The sequence below is a fragment of the Heterocephalus glaber genome, unplaced genomic scaffold, assembly GCF_053883595.1.
Source record: "Heterocephalus glaber isolate CG9 unplaced genomic scaffold, H.glaber_assembly_v1.0 deba00000347, whole genome shotgun sequence".
NCBI lineage: Eukaryota > Metazoa > Chordata > Mammalia > Rodentia > Bathyergidae > Heterocephalus > Heterocephalus glaber.
Window position 1 is genome coordinate 49,040,126 of NW_028258143.1, and position 14,478 is coordinate 49,054,603.

General features: G+C 39.1%; 1 protein-coding gene across 2 annotated transcripts in view; it reads right to left on the reverse strand.

The window, feature by feature from the left end:
• Abcb11 (ATP binding cassette subfamily B member 11) overlaps positions 1 to 14,478 on the reverse strand; it is a 79,186-nt gene that overhangs the window by 8,422 nt on the left and 56,286 nt on the right. For both annotated transcript variants that reach the window (XM_004857620.4, XM_013076952.3), the window contains exons 19-24: positions 12,143 to 12,307; positions 8,594 to 8,698; positions 8,344 to 8,505; positions 3,394 to 3,597; positions 2,238 to 2,479; positions 138 to 294 (exon numbers count right to left, since the gene is read on the reverse strand). In XM_004857620.4, the coding sequence (XP_004857677.2) occupies positions 138 to 294; positions 2,238 to 2,479; positions 3,394 to 3,597; positions 8,344 to 8,505; positions 8,594 to 8,698; positions 12,143 to 12,307 (1,035 nt within the window). The remainder of the gene's footprint in view (positions 1 to 137; positions 295 to 2,237; positions 2,480 to 3,393; positions 3,598 to 8,343; positions 8,506 to 8,593; positions 8,699 to 12,142; positions 12,308 to 14,478) is intronic.

Consider the following 14,478-nt stretch of genomic DNA (forward strand, 5'->3'; position numbering starts at 1 on the left):
CAATCATAAATATATTATCTCTCCCTTCTGGGTGCCTATAAATGAAAGCAGAAATTTGGAAGCTGAGTGACATTGTCTGACCAAATGCAAACACATGCATACATACATATGCACAACTTTCCTGGTTCAACACTTACCCATTTTTCACCCTCATTACTATATACACTGATTGGAGGTCTTCGGTCCAGCATTTGAAAAAAGCGTGCAGCTGATACTTTAGCTTTGGCATAACTTGGGGTGTAAGAGAAGGTTCTTCCAACAGCTGTTGCACTCAGTACAACTGCAGAGATCACCCTACAATCAGAAAGACACCCAGGGTATGGAGGTTGGGGCACGGCTGGTGTGATGGTGTAACAGGCAACAGTTTGGGGGTCTAGACCTGATTGTACTAGGAAAGGTCCAAGTAGTCTTGAGCAAGAAATTTCAGACCTGTCGGGCACATGGGAGTTAGAGATTGGCAGTTTTCAAACTGTTCTATGGAAAAATGGGTGAGGGATGATCTGAACTGGGTAGGCCTCAGACCTCCAAATGCTGATTCTACCACAACAGCTTCTTATTAAAATTTGTTTGCGTTTGAGGGGGGAAAAGTTTTGAAATTTACTTTTTTGAAAAGGAGTGGGGCTTGAAAGCCTGGGTTGATTTTTTTAAAAATTCTAACATTAGATAATAATGGGCAATGTAAGCATCAGCTCTATGGAATTCATGCTTCAGGCAAAACTAGAAAGATACTACTGCCGGTTCCCTTCTACTTGACTCAGCTCTAACTATATTTAAGATGGATTTAATGAATGAACAAATAAGTGAGTGATAACTATGATGAGAAATTGCTTTACTATTATAAAGACTATGATGTGAAAGGTAGTCCTCAAAACTGTCCACCTGTTCTCCTATTCACTGAGAGCCTGCCTGGGGCAAAGGTGAGGGGCAGCAGATAATGTCTTTGTGTGTCTTACTCCTCAGTTTATAAGCAGAGTTGCAAATGCAAATATTTCCAGAAGTCCGCTCCAAAGCTTAAGGAATGAAAGCATTAAAAATGAAATGAAAAATGATGGACAATGACTTTTTAGTTTTTAAAGCAAAGCGAGGAATTGGGAGTTTTCTTTAGTCTCTCAATTTTTGCATGTTGGCAAATAGTTCCTGGAAAATGTTATATAAACTAACAAAAACAAGACAACAATTGGTGTTCTCTGATTTGGGATAGTAGCTTTGAGTATCAAATATTTAGAAAAGAGACTTTCTTGGATGAATTGGGTTATAGCAGAGTAGTAGAGAGTACTGGAAGAAAAAATAACTGAAAAAGAACTCATGGCTGGTGAATGAAGGCCAAGAGGACAAATTCTTATTGGAGCCACTTTTCTTGAAGCCTTCCCCTCACTGACGCCCCCCTCACATGCATGTGCACCCAATCCATAGGCTCTAACCTCTGGAAATGTGAGAAACTGGACTCAAAGCTGATCTTATGAGAAAAGCAGTCTCTGGCTATAAGAAAGGAACTTAAGTGGCCCTGTGTGGTCTATGTTGTTTCTACCTAGGTGAAGTCAGCTGGAAATCTGCTCTCTTTTCATGAGAGGAGTAGAAGTCAAATATGACAGACCTATAAACCATTTCATTCAAAGCCTCTGGAGTTTCTCAGCATTAGCAAGTGTAGTGGATCATAAAAATGATCACATTAATTCATCCTATCCTGCATCCTTTTGTAAAATGATTGTTTTTCTCCTTTCATCAAGTGGTGAACTCCGTTTCTCTATTTTTTAAATCTGGGCTTGGCTATATGACTTTCTTTGGCCAAAGAGACATCAGAAAATGTGACTCATGGAGAGACTTTAAAAGTTCTTGCACAATGGTGTGGTCTTTCTTTTGTTGCACTTAGAACTCTGAGACCATTCGTGCAGAAAACAAACTCACCTGCTGGAGAGGCCAGGTGGGAACAGACATATACTCAGAAGCCTGACTAACTCAGCCCAGGCCGGAAAAACTACTGGGTAATCCACAATCTTGAGAAATAATAAAACCTAGTTGTTTTAAAACATGGAGTCTGGGCTACTTTGGTTTTCTGTTTTTGGTGGGGGGGGGGTTGGTACCGGATATCGAACTCTGGTCTTGTGGGCGGCAGAACCACTGAGCTAAATCCCCAGCCCTGGACTACTTTGTTAGGCAGCAAAAAAGCTAAGTGATAGAACCAGGCAACTCCTTTGTAGAATGTTGCTCTTTTATGTCCTTGATGGTATATTTCTCACCTGAACACATAGCTGTAATGGAGTCCCTCATTAGGGATTAAGTAACCTCCATATCTGTAGGAAACAGAATTCGCAATAAATGATATGCTTTGGGAAAAGGCAAAGCAGAATCCATAGACATTTGCTTTTCGAATGGCTGTTTTGAATGACTTCTCCAGCTCAGCCTCAAATGCTTCAATAAACTTCTTCTGCATTCCAATCCCAGAAACAGTGCGGATGTTACTGAGGACTTCATTGGTAATCTGAAGATTGAAAGAGCATTAGAAATAAAAGAGCAGAAATAATCTTTTGTGCGATCTTTCAACTGCTATATGGATTAGATCTGGTACAAATGGCAGACTTTGGTACAAACAGGAGGTGGAATAGTAGCATCTGACAATACAGAGAAGTTGCTAGAGGTCAATCCAACTGGACCATGAGATTATTTGTCAGTTAAATTCAAATTCTATTAGTTGTAACATGGCTTTTGCCTAATTGGGCAATGTCACTTCTGTTCCACTGTTGCATGAAAATATACAAAACTTTGGTTATACTGAATTTGTTAAGAGTAAGTGTGTGCATGTGTGGGTGTGACTTTTTTTAACCAGACAAGTTTGACGCCACCATTCACTCATTTACTCCTTGATGACCAGATACTAATTAGAATAGACTTTTGACAATACATAGTTAACACCTAAGTATATCTAAAACCTAAACTGCAGCTCATGATTCTATTTGGAAAAGGCATTTGCCATGAGCCTAGCAGACACTGAAGTGTGAAAATAAAAAGTGTGTGCCTTTAAAAAGATACCAGTTCCTTCTGTGGACCGCAAGATTCAGGGAAACCATTAAACTGAGAAAATCTAATAGGAAAACTGAACTATCCACCCCTGCAAGTGGGAATACAACAAACTGTGATGTGGGGCAAATAACTGTTTTAGAGGAAATTGAACACGTAAACCTCTGTGTTTGCCACACTATTTCTCCTCACCTGCTGAAATTCGTGCATTTAGCTCTTTGGTCACAGACTCTGGGCAGAGGCACATATGCAAAAGGCTGGTAGGAGGTTTCTAATTGTGCATGTCTGTGGGTGCACAGCTTCCTAAGTCTCTCCTCATTTTAAAGTTTGCCACACAGACATTCAACCATAAGCAGAAAATTAGATACATAGGATTACCTGCCCTGCCTTCTCCAGAGCTTGTTTGTCTTGAGAAGCAAATCCTGTCAACATTTTGGTTTGTAGCACTCCTGATAGAGCCAAGAAGGGGAAGAAGCACAATATGACCAGGCTGAGCTTCCAGCTAAAGATGAAGGCAATGATCATGGCCACTACGATGTTAGTGAAGGAATTGACCATCATCCCGATTTGAGAGCCGGCAGCCTGCAAACCAAAGCAACCAACCCATCTCAGATACATGATTTCTTTCATCAAATGCTGCTATGTGAAAAGGCTATTTTATACCAAAAAGATAGACTTTTTTTTATTATTTAACATATACATAACATTTACTTAACAGTACAACCAGCCTGAGATATGAACAACCCAGGTTAATTAGGTTAATGAAAGATTCATCCACCTCTTGCTATCTATAGCATGTACCCAGGTAAACATCCAGATCTCAGCTGTGTTGACTTATAACCAACTTGAGTTACAACCAGCCCTTGGGAACCAACTGAGTTTGTAAGTTGAGTCCACTGTATTTATCATTTTAGCCATTCTAAATATACAATTCAGGGGCATTTAAAACATTAACAATGTTGTGTGACCACCACATCTATACCCCAAACTTTTCATCATCTTCCACAAAAAACTCTTCAGTCATTAAACAATAACCTTCTCCTTCTTGCCCTGTGTTATTGGTAACTTCATTCTAGTCTCTGTCTAAATTTGCCTATTCTAGGTTTCTCATAAAGTATTTGTCCTTCTGGTCTTTATTTTACTAAGATCACCTTTTCAAGGCTCATTTAGACAGTAGTGTATATCAAAATTTCATTCCTTTTGAAGGCAGAATATATTCCATTGTAGGTATAACCCACACTTTGTTTATTTTAGACACTTGGGTTGTACTATTACCTTTTAGCTATGGTGTGTGAATAATGCTGTTATAAACATTGGTATGCAAATATCTGTTCACATCTTTCCTTTCAATCCTTCTGTATATAAACCTAGGAATGGAATTACTAGGTGATATGCTAGATCTTTGTTTATGAAAGTAGATTCTTTTAAGTGCTGAGATCTCTTAATGTATTTGAAAGCTAGATTTTAAAATATCTACTTTATTCACAGCTTCTTGGGAGTTTAGCTATCGACTAAGGTCATTTTATGGGTATCAGAGCTAGAACAGTCTTAAGCATGGGCCACATATGTCTCAGGCACCTATGCACTTGCTTATGACTAAACCACTTATTATTCAATGAAAAATGAATGTTTACTCTATAATTTCAGTTTTGAAGTTGAAATTGGTAATGAAATATTACTTTGATTCTTATTAAAGTTAGCCTGTTCAGTGGCACAAAGTCACATGCTATCTTAATGAACAGCTATTAAGTAAAAGTAGATGAATAAAAACAGATTCAGTCTCAGTATACTTGGGACTACTGTGGTAATAATGCATATTGATGAATGGCTCTAAGTCTTTGTTTCCATTGCAGCTATTCAGTGACCAAAGTTTGGTGTACTCTGTGTAGAAAACATTTGGGTGGGTACAATTATATGACTTCTTAATAAATTGTAGACACATCAGCATTTTAAAGATAAAGAATGTAAAACAACTAAAAACTGTTGATAACCATTAAGTGCCCAGGCAGTGTTATTCATGAATAATGTACACCTCGGGCCAGGGATTTAGCTCAGAGGTGCCGCCGCCTACCTTGCAGGCTCAAGGGCCTGAGTTCGGTCCCTGGTACCAAAAAAAAAAAAAAGAATAATGTACATCTTTATATTGTATTGAAGATATAAATGTGTGAATAAGAACTTGTGCTACAAAGAGTCCCCATGCATCACTACTAACTCCTTTGGAGACAGGAGTAAAACATGATTAAAAATTTCTTTTTTTGTATGGTCATATTCATAGTAGTAATATTTACAATAGCCAAGAGGTAGAAACAACTCAAACGTCCACTAACGAATAAATGACTAAACAATGTAGCTTTCTATTACTGTAAAAAATCCAATTTTAAAAGGAGGAAAGGTTTCTATTGGATCAAAGTTTTGGAGGTTTCAGCCCATGGTTGGTTAGCCCATTACTTTTGAGTCTGTGGTGAAACAATACATCATGGAGGAAGTACATGCATGATGGAGGAATCTACTCATCTTATGGAGAATGGAGACCAGAAAGGAGAGAGAGAGACAGAGACAGAGAGAATGAGAATCCCTATTTCCTTTCAAGGGCATGTCCCCCTTGACCTAACTTCTTCCGGTGAGGCCCCCACCTCTTCAATCTTCACCAACTCCCAAGAGTGCCATGGGCTAGAAACCAATCCTTTAATAAGTGGGCCTTTGGAGGACATTTCGGTTACACATTATACCAGCATACAATTAGTATTTTAACCATAAAATGGAATTTAGTTCTGATATATGCTATAACAAGGATGAATCTTGAAAAATTATGTTACGTGAAATAAGCCAGATAAAAAAGAATTTTATATCATTCCACTTATGCAGCACCAGAGCAGTCAAATTCATAGAGACAGGAACTAGAATAGTGGTCAGCAGAGACTAGGGGCAGGATGAGAAGTTACTGTTTAATGGGCATAGAGTTTCTGTACAGCGAAGGAAAACAATCAGTAGGGTGAAGAGACAATCTATAAAATGGGAAAAAATATTCACCAACTATTCATCTGACAGAGGCTAACACCCAGCATATATGAAGAATTCAAAAATCTTAGCAACAAAAATCCAATTTAAAAATGGGCTAATGATCTGAATAGACCCTTCTCAAAAGAAAACATATAAATGGTCAATAGATATGTTAAGAATGCTCAATATCATTAACTGTTAGGGAATGTGAATCAGTACTACACTGAGATGCCATCTCACCTCAGTCAGAATGGCTATTATATATATATAAAAAAACACAAATGGATGTGTGTGGCGCAGGGGACATTTATACACTGTTGGTGGGAATGTGAATTAGAGCAGCCACTGTGGAAAACAGTGTAAAGGCTCCTTAAAAATCTAAAATTAGAACTACCTAATGATTCACCTAGCCCATTCCTAGTTATATATCCAAAGGAAATAGATTCAGCACTAAAAAGAGATACCTGCATGCCTATATTTACTGTGGCATTAGTCACAATTGCTAAGATATGAAATAGATGAATGGATAAATAAAGTGTGGCATATCTAGCCAATGAATATTATTCAGCCATAAAGAAGAATAAAATCCTGTCATTTGTAACAAAATGGATGGAAGCAGAGGACAATATATTAAATAAAATAAGCCAGACCCAGAAACCCAAGTATCATATCTTTCCTCTCATGTGTGGAAACAAACAGAAGAAAGTCAGCCTGGAAGTGGAAGGGGATCAGTAGGAAGAAGCAAGAGTGGTGGGATTGGGTGGGTGGTAGGAGAAGAGTAGATGGACCCCTGACCAATGCACGATGTATGCCTGCATGGCAATATAGTGAATCTCATCAATTTCTATAATTAATAAGTATTGACAATAATAAGGATCAAAAGAAGTGAGAGCACACTAAAATGATGTATTGTGCAATCTTTAAAATGTACTGTAGACAAAATATATAATGATAAAAGAATGCTCACATCAGATTTTGAGAGGAGGAATACAGACAAATTGCAAAGGACTAAAATATGATGCCAAGTCTGTGGAAAACACAAGGATATGTGGAAAAAGCCTCGAAAGATCAAAAGATAAATGTTTCTAGGGATTTTCCTCTTAGAGGATTCTATGTCCACTGAAATTCTCCCATACCATTTTCAATATTTTTTGTTGAACTTGCTAGGAATTGAGACTCACTACAGTGCAGGGCTATCCATCTAATGAGTTTATTTTCTCCCAAGAGTTTCACAAACCACAGTTTAGTTTAAAAATCACAGTCTCTCTTTTGCTTTTGCTTTTTCATTTTCATTTTGAGTGGAGAGAGGTGTTGTGAGGTAAATTTAGCTTCACTGCTTTGATCCGAATACCTGGTTTGATAAAGGCCCAGGCTCCTCTCGCCCACATGCAGCCCGTCTCTTGAATAAGGCTGCAGATATTGGGATTTAGAAACCAGAAAGCTCTTTGCATCTCCTAGAAAAACAGCGCTGTGAAGGCTGTATGATTCCAGATTGCAGCCATTTCTTTCTTTCCCTGTTTCCTAAGTGGGAACTTTCAGAGAGGGCTCAGGACAGCCTCTCTTTTTTAAGACTAATAATCACAGCAGCCACCTAAGCAGAGTCTCCCACTGACCATTTGCTTCCAAACCTTTAGGTGGAGGGCAGTGTGCTATCGGGTTTGGGGGAATCTAAGATTCTGGGCCTGAAAGTAGTCTGAGAAAGGAGTCTCAGGAAAAGTTTTCTTAGTTGGCATTTCAAAGGAAATGCCCAACTCTGACAAACTGAGTTGTGCTCTAACACTGATTCTAGGCACTTCGACGCAGACACCATGCTTCAGCTGCTGTTTGTCAGTGTTAGAAATGGTGGGAGTTGTGGCTCTGGGTTACCCAATCCCAGTAGTTCCTATTCTAGAAAAAGCACCTAAGTGATTATCACAGTGCTCAATGGTAAGAACATCTGCACCAGTTAATATGCCTCTGGTTTTCCTTCTACTATGGTCTGAACAAGTCCTTCCAAAGTTCATATTGAAGCCTAATCCTCACTATGGTAGAATTAAGTGATGAGGACCTTTGGGAGTCGATTCAGTTATAAAGACTCTGCCTTCATGATAAGAGTCAATGCCATTAATCCTAGCCCCTTAGATCTTTCTGCTAGGTAAAGATGAAGGGAGAAGGTGTCATCTTGGAATCTGAGAGAATGGGCCTTCACCAGACACTGAATCTGTAGGTGCCTTGATCTTGAACTCCCTAACCTACAGAACCATGAGGAATCAATTTCTATCATTAACTACTCAGGCTAAGGTATTTTGTTGCAGCAGCCCAAATGGACTAAGACAGGCCAGAGCTTACCCCTTGAACTTGGGAGGCGTCCGTAGCAAGCCTTGTTGCCAAGGTCCCAGGGCTGTTTCTGAGGTCATCAAACCAGCTAATATCTTGTCCTACCATTGCCTTGAAACCAAATTTACGAAGCCTTTTTGTGAGGAGTTCCCCAGATTTAGCAAAAGTATATCCCTAAAATATAAAGGAGTCTTCAGTGATACTTTAACATAAAGAGGAGGGAAAATATCTAGATCGCTTAATGAAAAATGAAATTCCTTACCTGCAGAAACTGGGTGAAAAAAGACACACAGCCTACTGTTACAAAAAGTAGGCACACTCCATCAATCTGTGACCTTTGCTCCTCTTTATCAGGAAGTGAAAAGGTCTTTGGAAGAGAGCAAGGAAGAAACTTTATCATTATAAACAGTAACACGATAAATAAATTCAAATATGTTTAAATGAAAATTCTCTTAACACATCATTATATATTTGTCCAAACCTGTAGGATGTACACTGAGTGAACCTGAATGTAATGGGTGAGCTTGATGTGTCAATGTAAGTTCCTCAATTGTTGTACACACACACACACACACACACACACACACACACTGGGGAATGGCAGGGTGTATTTGAGAGATCTCTGTACCTTCCTCTTAATTTTGCTATCAACCTAAAAAAAAAACTGTGGTTCCATAATTTTCATTTCTCCAGAAGTGCACCCAGTATAATCATGGACTACAGAATTCAGATTTAGCCCATTTAGTTCTTATTTTATAGATAGAAAACAGAAGCCCAAAACATGAAGGGTTTGCCTAAATTCATTCAGCTAGGAGTTTTTCTCAGACAAGGAAATGCCTATTTTCTAGCCTCCCATGCAGTGATTTTCTTCTGGGCATGTTCTTTTGGCTTATGGCATTATCCATCTCCTCGATTTCTCAGTGTTAAGAAAAAGGGTACTTAGCTAATGTTAAAATCTGCACAGCTATTCTGTGAGATTGGGCATTTAATCTATCCACAGTCTTTTCCCACAATACTGTGCTCCATGAATTCTTTGTACATTCTTGTTATTGAAATGCAGTCCAGTGGGCTACCCATCCATAGACTCCTCAGTAGTTAGATGAGCTGGAGTTCAGGAACACATCTTTGCTGTTTTTGGAATGGTAAGTGTGCTTAAGGAAAAAACAAACATCCATTAAACTCTTGCTATGTATGTGACAGATGTGAAATGTGTGGCTGAACCTGTTTTAACTTAAATTAAGAGTTCCTTAAGTTAAGATTCTCAAAACAACCAATTTTGGTAGGATTTTCCTCCTCCATGTTGCAGACGAAGAAACTAAGTCTCAGCAAAGATAAGGTCATGCTCAAATGTACACAGATAGTACAAAGCAGAGACCTACAACAAATCTAGGTCTAGCTGACTCCCAAGTCTATGCTTTTTCCTAGCAGGTTACACTCAAATTGCAGTAGTGGTTACACTTAACACATTTCCCAAGGCAGGCACAGGGAAAGCGAAACAGATAAATTATGCCTTATGTGGATACTGAAGTTTAGCTAGCTTAGCAATCCACCTCCTAATAGTGCTCAATCATTTACTAGGCCTATGTTGCACAGTGTGGTCTCTCCATACCACATGTGGCTATTTTGACCGATAGGTAAATCCAAATGAAAACAGCAATTAAAACAGGCACATGATTATACCCTGCTAGATAAAAGCATCATGAGTTTACTGACAAATTTGTGATAATTATGCTGAGTCAAATAGAAACAATCTTCTTTATTAGCGAGGAAAGATAGTGGTTTGCTGAGCAATAAAGATGAATTCTCAGATAATCTTTGTCATCCTTCACTTCATCATTGAGGAAATTTAGGACAACAGCAGTGGGCACACAGGATACGGTAAGCACCTAGTAGAACCTGTTTCAGAGGAAAGCTGTCCGGGTAGGGAATTCAGGACTCTTCCACAGAAGCTCATATACGTGGTTTGGGTGAAGTTGTGTGTATATAAAATTTATTCTGCTTTTAAAGGACAGAAAGTGATAATTTGCAAAGAAGCTGGCATTCTGAGTTTCTTTTAAAAAGCAAACATACAGGATGCAGGCTTCTATCTTTTCAAATTCACTCCATTTCCTCCACTTTCTGTACCTGCTTCATTATCCACTGAGACTCATATTCAAAGTCTCTTCCTGCTAGCATGGTAGCTTTGGAGGGCAGGCAGAGCCTGGCCTTCTTGTCCTCCACCAGATCCCCAGCACTAGCAATGGTGCCTAGGAAACACTAAGTGATCTACACATATCTGTTGCATGTTGAGTGGATTTTTATGTTTAACATTTGTCTTGAGGAAAGCACCATAACTAACATGGCATTCCTAAGTCCCTAGCATGGTATCTAATACATACCCGTTGAGTGCATAAGACTATGACTTTATGTTTGGATGTTACTTACTAGGAGATTAAGGAATATAAATGAATTACTTAAAAGATGTTCAGCACACAAGGCTGTCACACCAATAACCAAGGATCAATTCCCCAGAGTTGAAGGTCCCCACTGTTTCCAATTTCCTACCTCCCAGCAAATTACTACATGATTTTCTCACTTACCAAAAGGGGACAATGTGAAAATTAAAGTAGTGGCTGGGGACCTCCTCACACAATTGACTTGATTTTGTTTGTGGATTATTCAGGTTTTTCTGTACAGTTCATGCCCGAGGGGACATTTTTATGGTCACAACTTCTATCAGAGAGGTGATGACAGAGATGTAGGAGAAGGAACTAAGATGTAAGCTTTTCTCACTAAGCTCTGACAAATTGACGGACTGGCAAATCCTTTGGCTGCTTCACCTTGAACAAGTTATTAACGTTCTTTAGGTTCCAGGCTTTCTTCTTTGTTGACCTCACAGGGTGTGTGTGTGTGTGTGTGTGTGTGTGTGTGTGTGTGTGTTTTCACTAAAAATATGTCAGCATTTTGATAACTAATTTTCCAATAATAAGGATTCTCAGAACCTGGCTCTATAGTCAGACTCACTGGATTTGAGTCCCAGCTCTGCCATTTGCTGTCCTAAATTCTTTGAGCTTCAATTTGCTCCTTTATAAAATGGGAATAAGAAACCCTATCTCAGTTGGCTATTAGGAAACATAAATGAGCTATTATGTATAAAGTGCTTAGATAATACTTAGTAAATGTTTGTATTTATCATTATAGTAATAAAGTCAAATAGGAATATCAAAAACTCCTAAAAGTAAAAAACTAAAGTAAGCTTATTATTTATTCCTGCCTATTTTTACTTCTTTCTTGCTTTTTCTCACTTCCTCTGTACATTCTTATTTTAATACAATCAGTAAGAGAACAGATAATTACGTATTACATATTAACACCTGATGTTATAAGACAAACTTTGTACCTATTTAGCAAGATTAAAAACTGCCCTAAAATCCTTTCATATTCAACAAACTTGCTTTGCATTCTGATTTGATTTGCATGAGGATAAGCTTCCCTATTCAAAGTGACTGTACTTTTTGTGTGTGTGTGCTGTGAACTGCACCCAAGACCTTGTGCATGGGCTCAAGGGATGAGCTACACCCCTGTCCTGAGGGCACCATTTCTTATGGGCATGATAACTGCATGAGCACCCTGGTAGACCAGACAAGCTTTGCATTCTCACCTTCTGTGTGACAGAGACTCAGTGAAATTTTCATCCTTTAGACATGAAAAAAGGAGCTAACAAAGCAGCTAAGTATATTAAAACAAAGAGCTGACCTAACAAATATGATAGCAGTCACTGATCCAAAAAGAAGGAATGGGGACAATAAAGCTTTTCCAGCTGCTTGCTTACCCCAAGAATCTGGCTGAATAAGAAGGCATATAATGGCGTCACTGCCCCATTGATGGCTGCACTCACAGCCCCTCCAACCATGTAGGGCCATTCCGGAGCATTGAGCTTCAGAATCCTTCTAACCGGGGCAGGTTCAACCTCTTCTTCCTCGGGAATGCTCTTGTTCTTGAGAGAAAAGAGGACTACATGAGTCATCCAGATGTGCACATGCGTGTACACATACTCTTATATTAAATAGCAAAGCTTCTGACATTCAGATTTAAGAGTCATAGTTTGATTGGTTCTGAGTGACTTCAAAGATCTATCAGAGACAATGGCTTGTTAGTTTGTGAGGAATGGTTTTGAACTGTTTGACACCGTGCCATGGCTTGGAAGGGGTGGACCCTACAGAACTGTTGAACTGATGGTAACTTTATAGTTCTCACTTCCCACTCACACATGGATTCATACAAGGAGTGATAAATGCACTGGATCTCTGAAATAATAGTTCTTCATTTTAAAAAAATCTTTGCTATAGGGTATATATTCATGTGAGGACTTAAGAAATTTTCAAGATATGATTTTCATAAATGTCAATGTTTCATACATCACTAGATTATACTAAAGCTCTAAGATTAAACTAAAGCACTAGGTTATACTAGCACTTGAAGGCAAGTGGTATATCTGGAACAAGAAAATTTAAACAATTCATTCGGTGGTGTCAACAGTTATTATTTTCTTATTTTCGGCAAGGTTGCCCTTAATTAGTGCCCCAGAAGCAAGTGATGCTGTATATGGATTTGTTACTCACTCTGTTTGATAAAGAGTTCTAGATGGTTTGCATAGATTTGCACCAATTTGTTTTACTTTTTCTATTAAAATACCCTAACAAATCTACAGAAAATTGACTACAAAACTATTAGTGATTTCTCTCTTCTACTAATACACAGTAATTTCCCCTTTCAGTAGCTGAATACCAGGAACAGATAACAATAAAGATCTTCAAAAACTCACTCTGCTTACAAAGTCAAAGATCACATTACCAATTCAATTTAAATGAAAGGCTGGTGTCATGTCCATTTCATTATAATTCAAGCCAAATAGGATCAAGGAAGGCAGCTCAGGTTGGTGATGAATGTGCTATTACCTCCATTTCAAATTCTCTCAGCTGCTTTCAACATTTGCATTTTGCAGTTACTGAGCAGTAATTTCATCGCTCATGCAGCAAATCCTCTGTCCAATTATTTCATCTCTGACAGCTTACTAACTTCAGACCATCCACGCCACAGAAAAGAAAGGTGCTTGGGAAAGCATTAATGGAACAGAGATAGAAAGAAGGGGCTCTTGGATGAGTCCCATGTGGCCACCAGTGGAATCCATCACTAAGCACTTTAACTCTCTGGGCCTTGATTATCTTATTCAAACTCAGGACCTTGTGCTGCTTGGGAGGCAGGCGAGGAGCCACTGAGCTAAATCCCCAGCCCTCTTGATTACCTTTTTCTTAAAATGAAGGACTTGGACTAGGTTGTTCTGGGGAGACAGTCTTCCTGGAAGTACTGCACTTTTGTATATCTTGTGAGCAAAGGAATTGATTAGCTTTGTTCGGGTTATCTTTTAAGGGTGCTAATACAGCAAACAACCCTGAAAGACTGAGATGGTGTATGTTCCTCAAGTATTAGCTCATCTGCCCATCATAAAAGAGAGCCTTCTCAAACCCAGCCTTCTCCTTGTGTACCACACCCACTTCTTTTGCTGGTATCACCTAGCTCTCTTCACTTCACCTTGTGAGGGTGGGAGATTGAGTTAGGAACAGTGCAGGAATGCTGGACTGTGGCTCCTGCCACTGCTCTGAGTAATTAAGTCCTTCATCTCTCACTCACGGCTCTTGTGTATTCTGCCAGCATCCACAAACTTGTATCAGGCTTGCAACAGAGAAAAATGTCAGACCCTTTAGAGTTCTGGACAGTAATTGGAGTCCAGGTTTGGATGCTCACAGACACATGAGGGTTGATGATTAAAAATACAAATTTCTGGGAGGTCTCATCACCAGAATTCCAATTTAGGAGGGCTTACTCTGTTTTTAGGAGTATTCCTTGGGTGATTCTGGTGACCAAAGCTGAGACCTCAGTAGTATATGACCTCCAGGCTGTTTCCCACCACTAGGAGTTGAGGATTCTGTAATTATACATTTTGGGTATGTCAGCTGTCAGGTACTATCAAGGGATCCTGCCTGCTCCCTAGTGACAGGCACTCCAGCTCCTCCTGGAGCCATGGCCCCGCAGGATGGCGACTCTCCTGACCTTCTGATATCCAAAGATATCCATAAGCCTAGGCAGCAATGCCTAAGGGATTTTAAA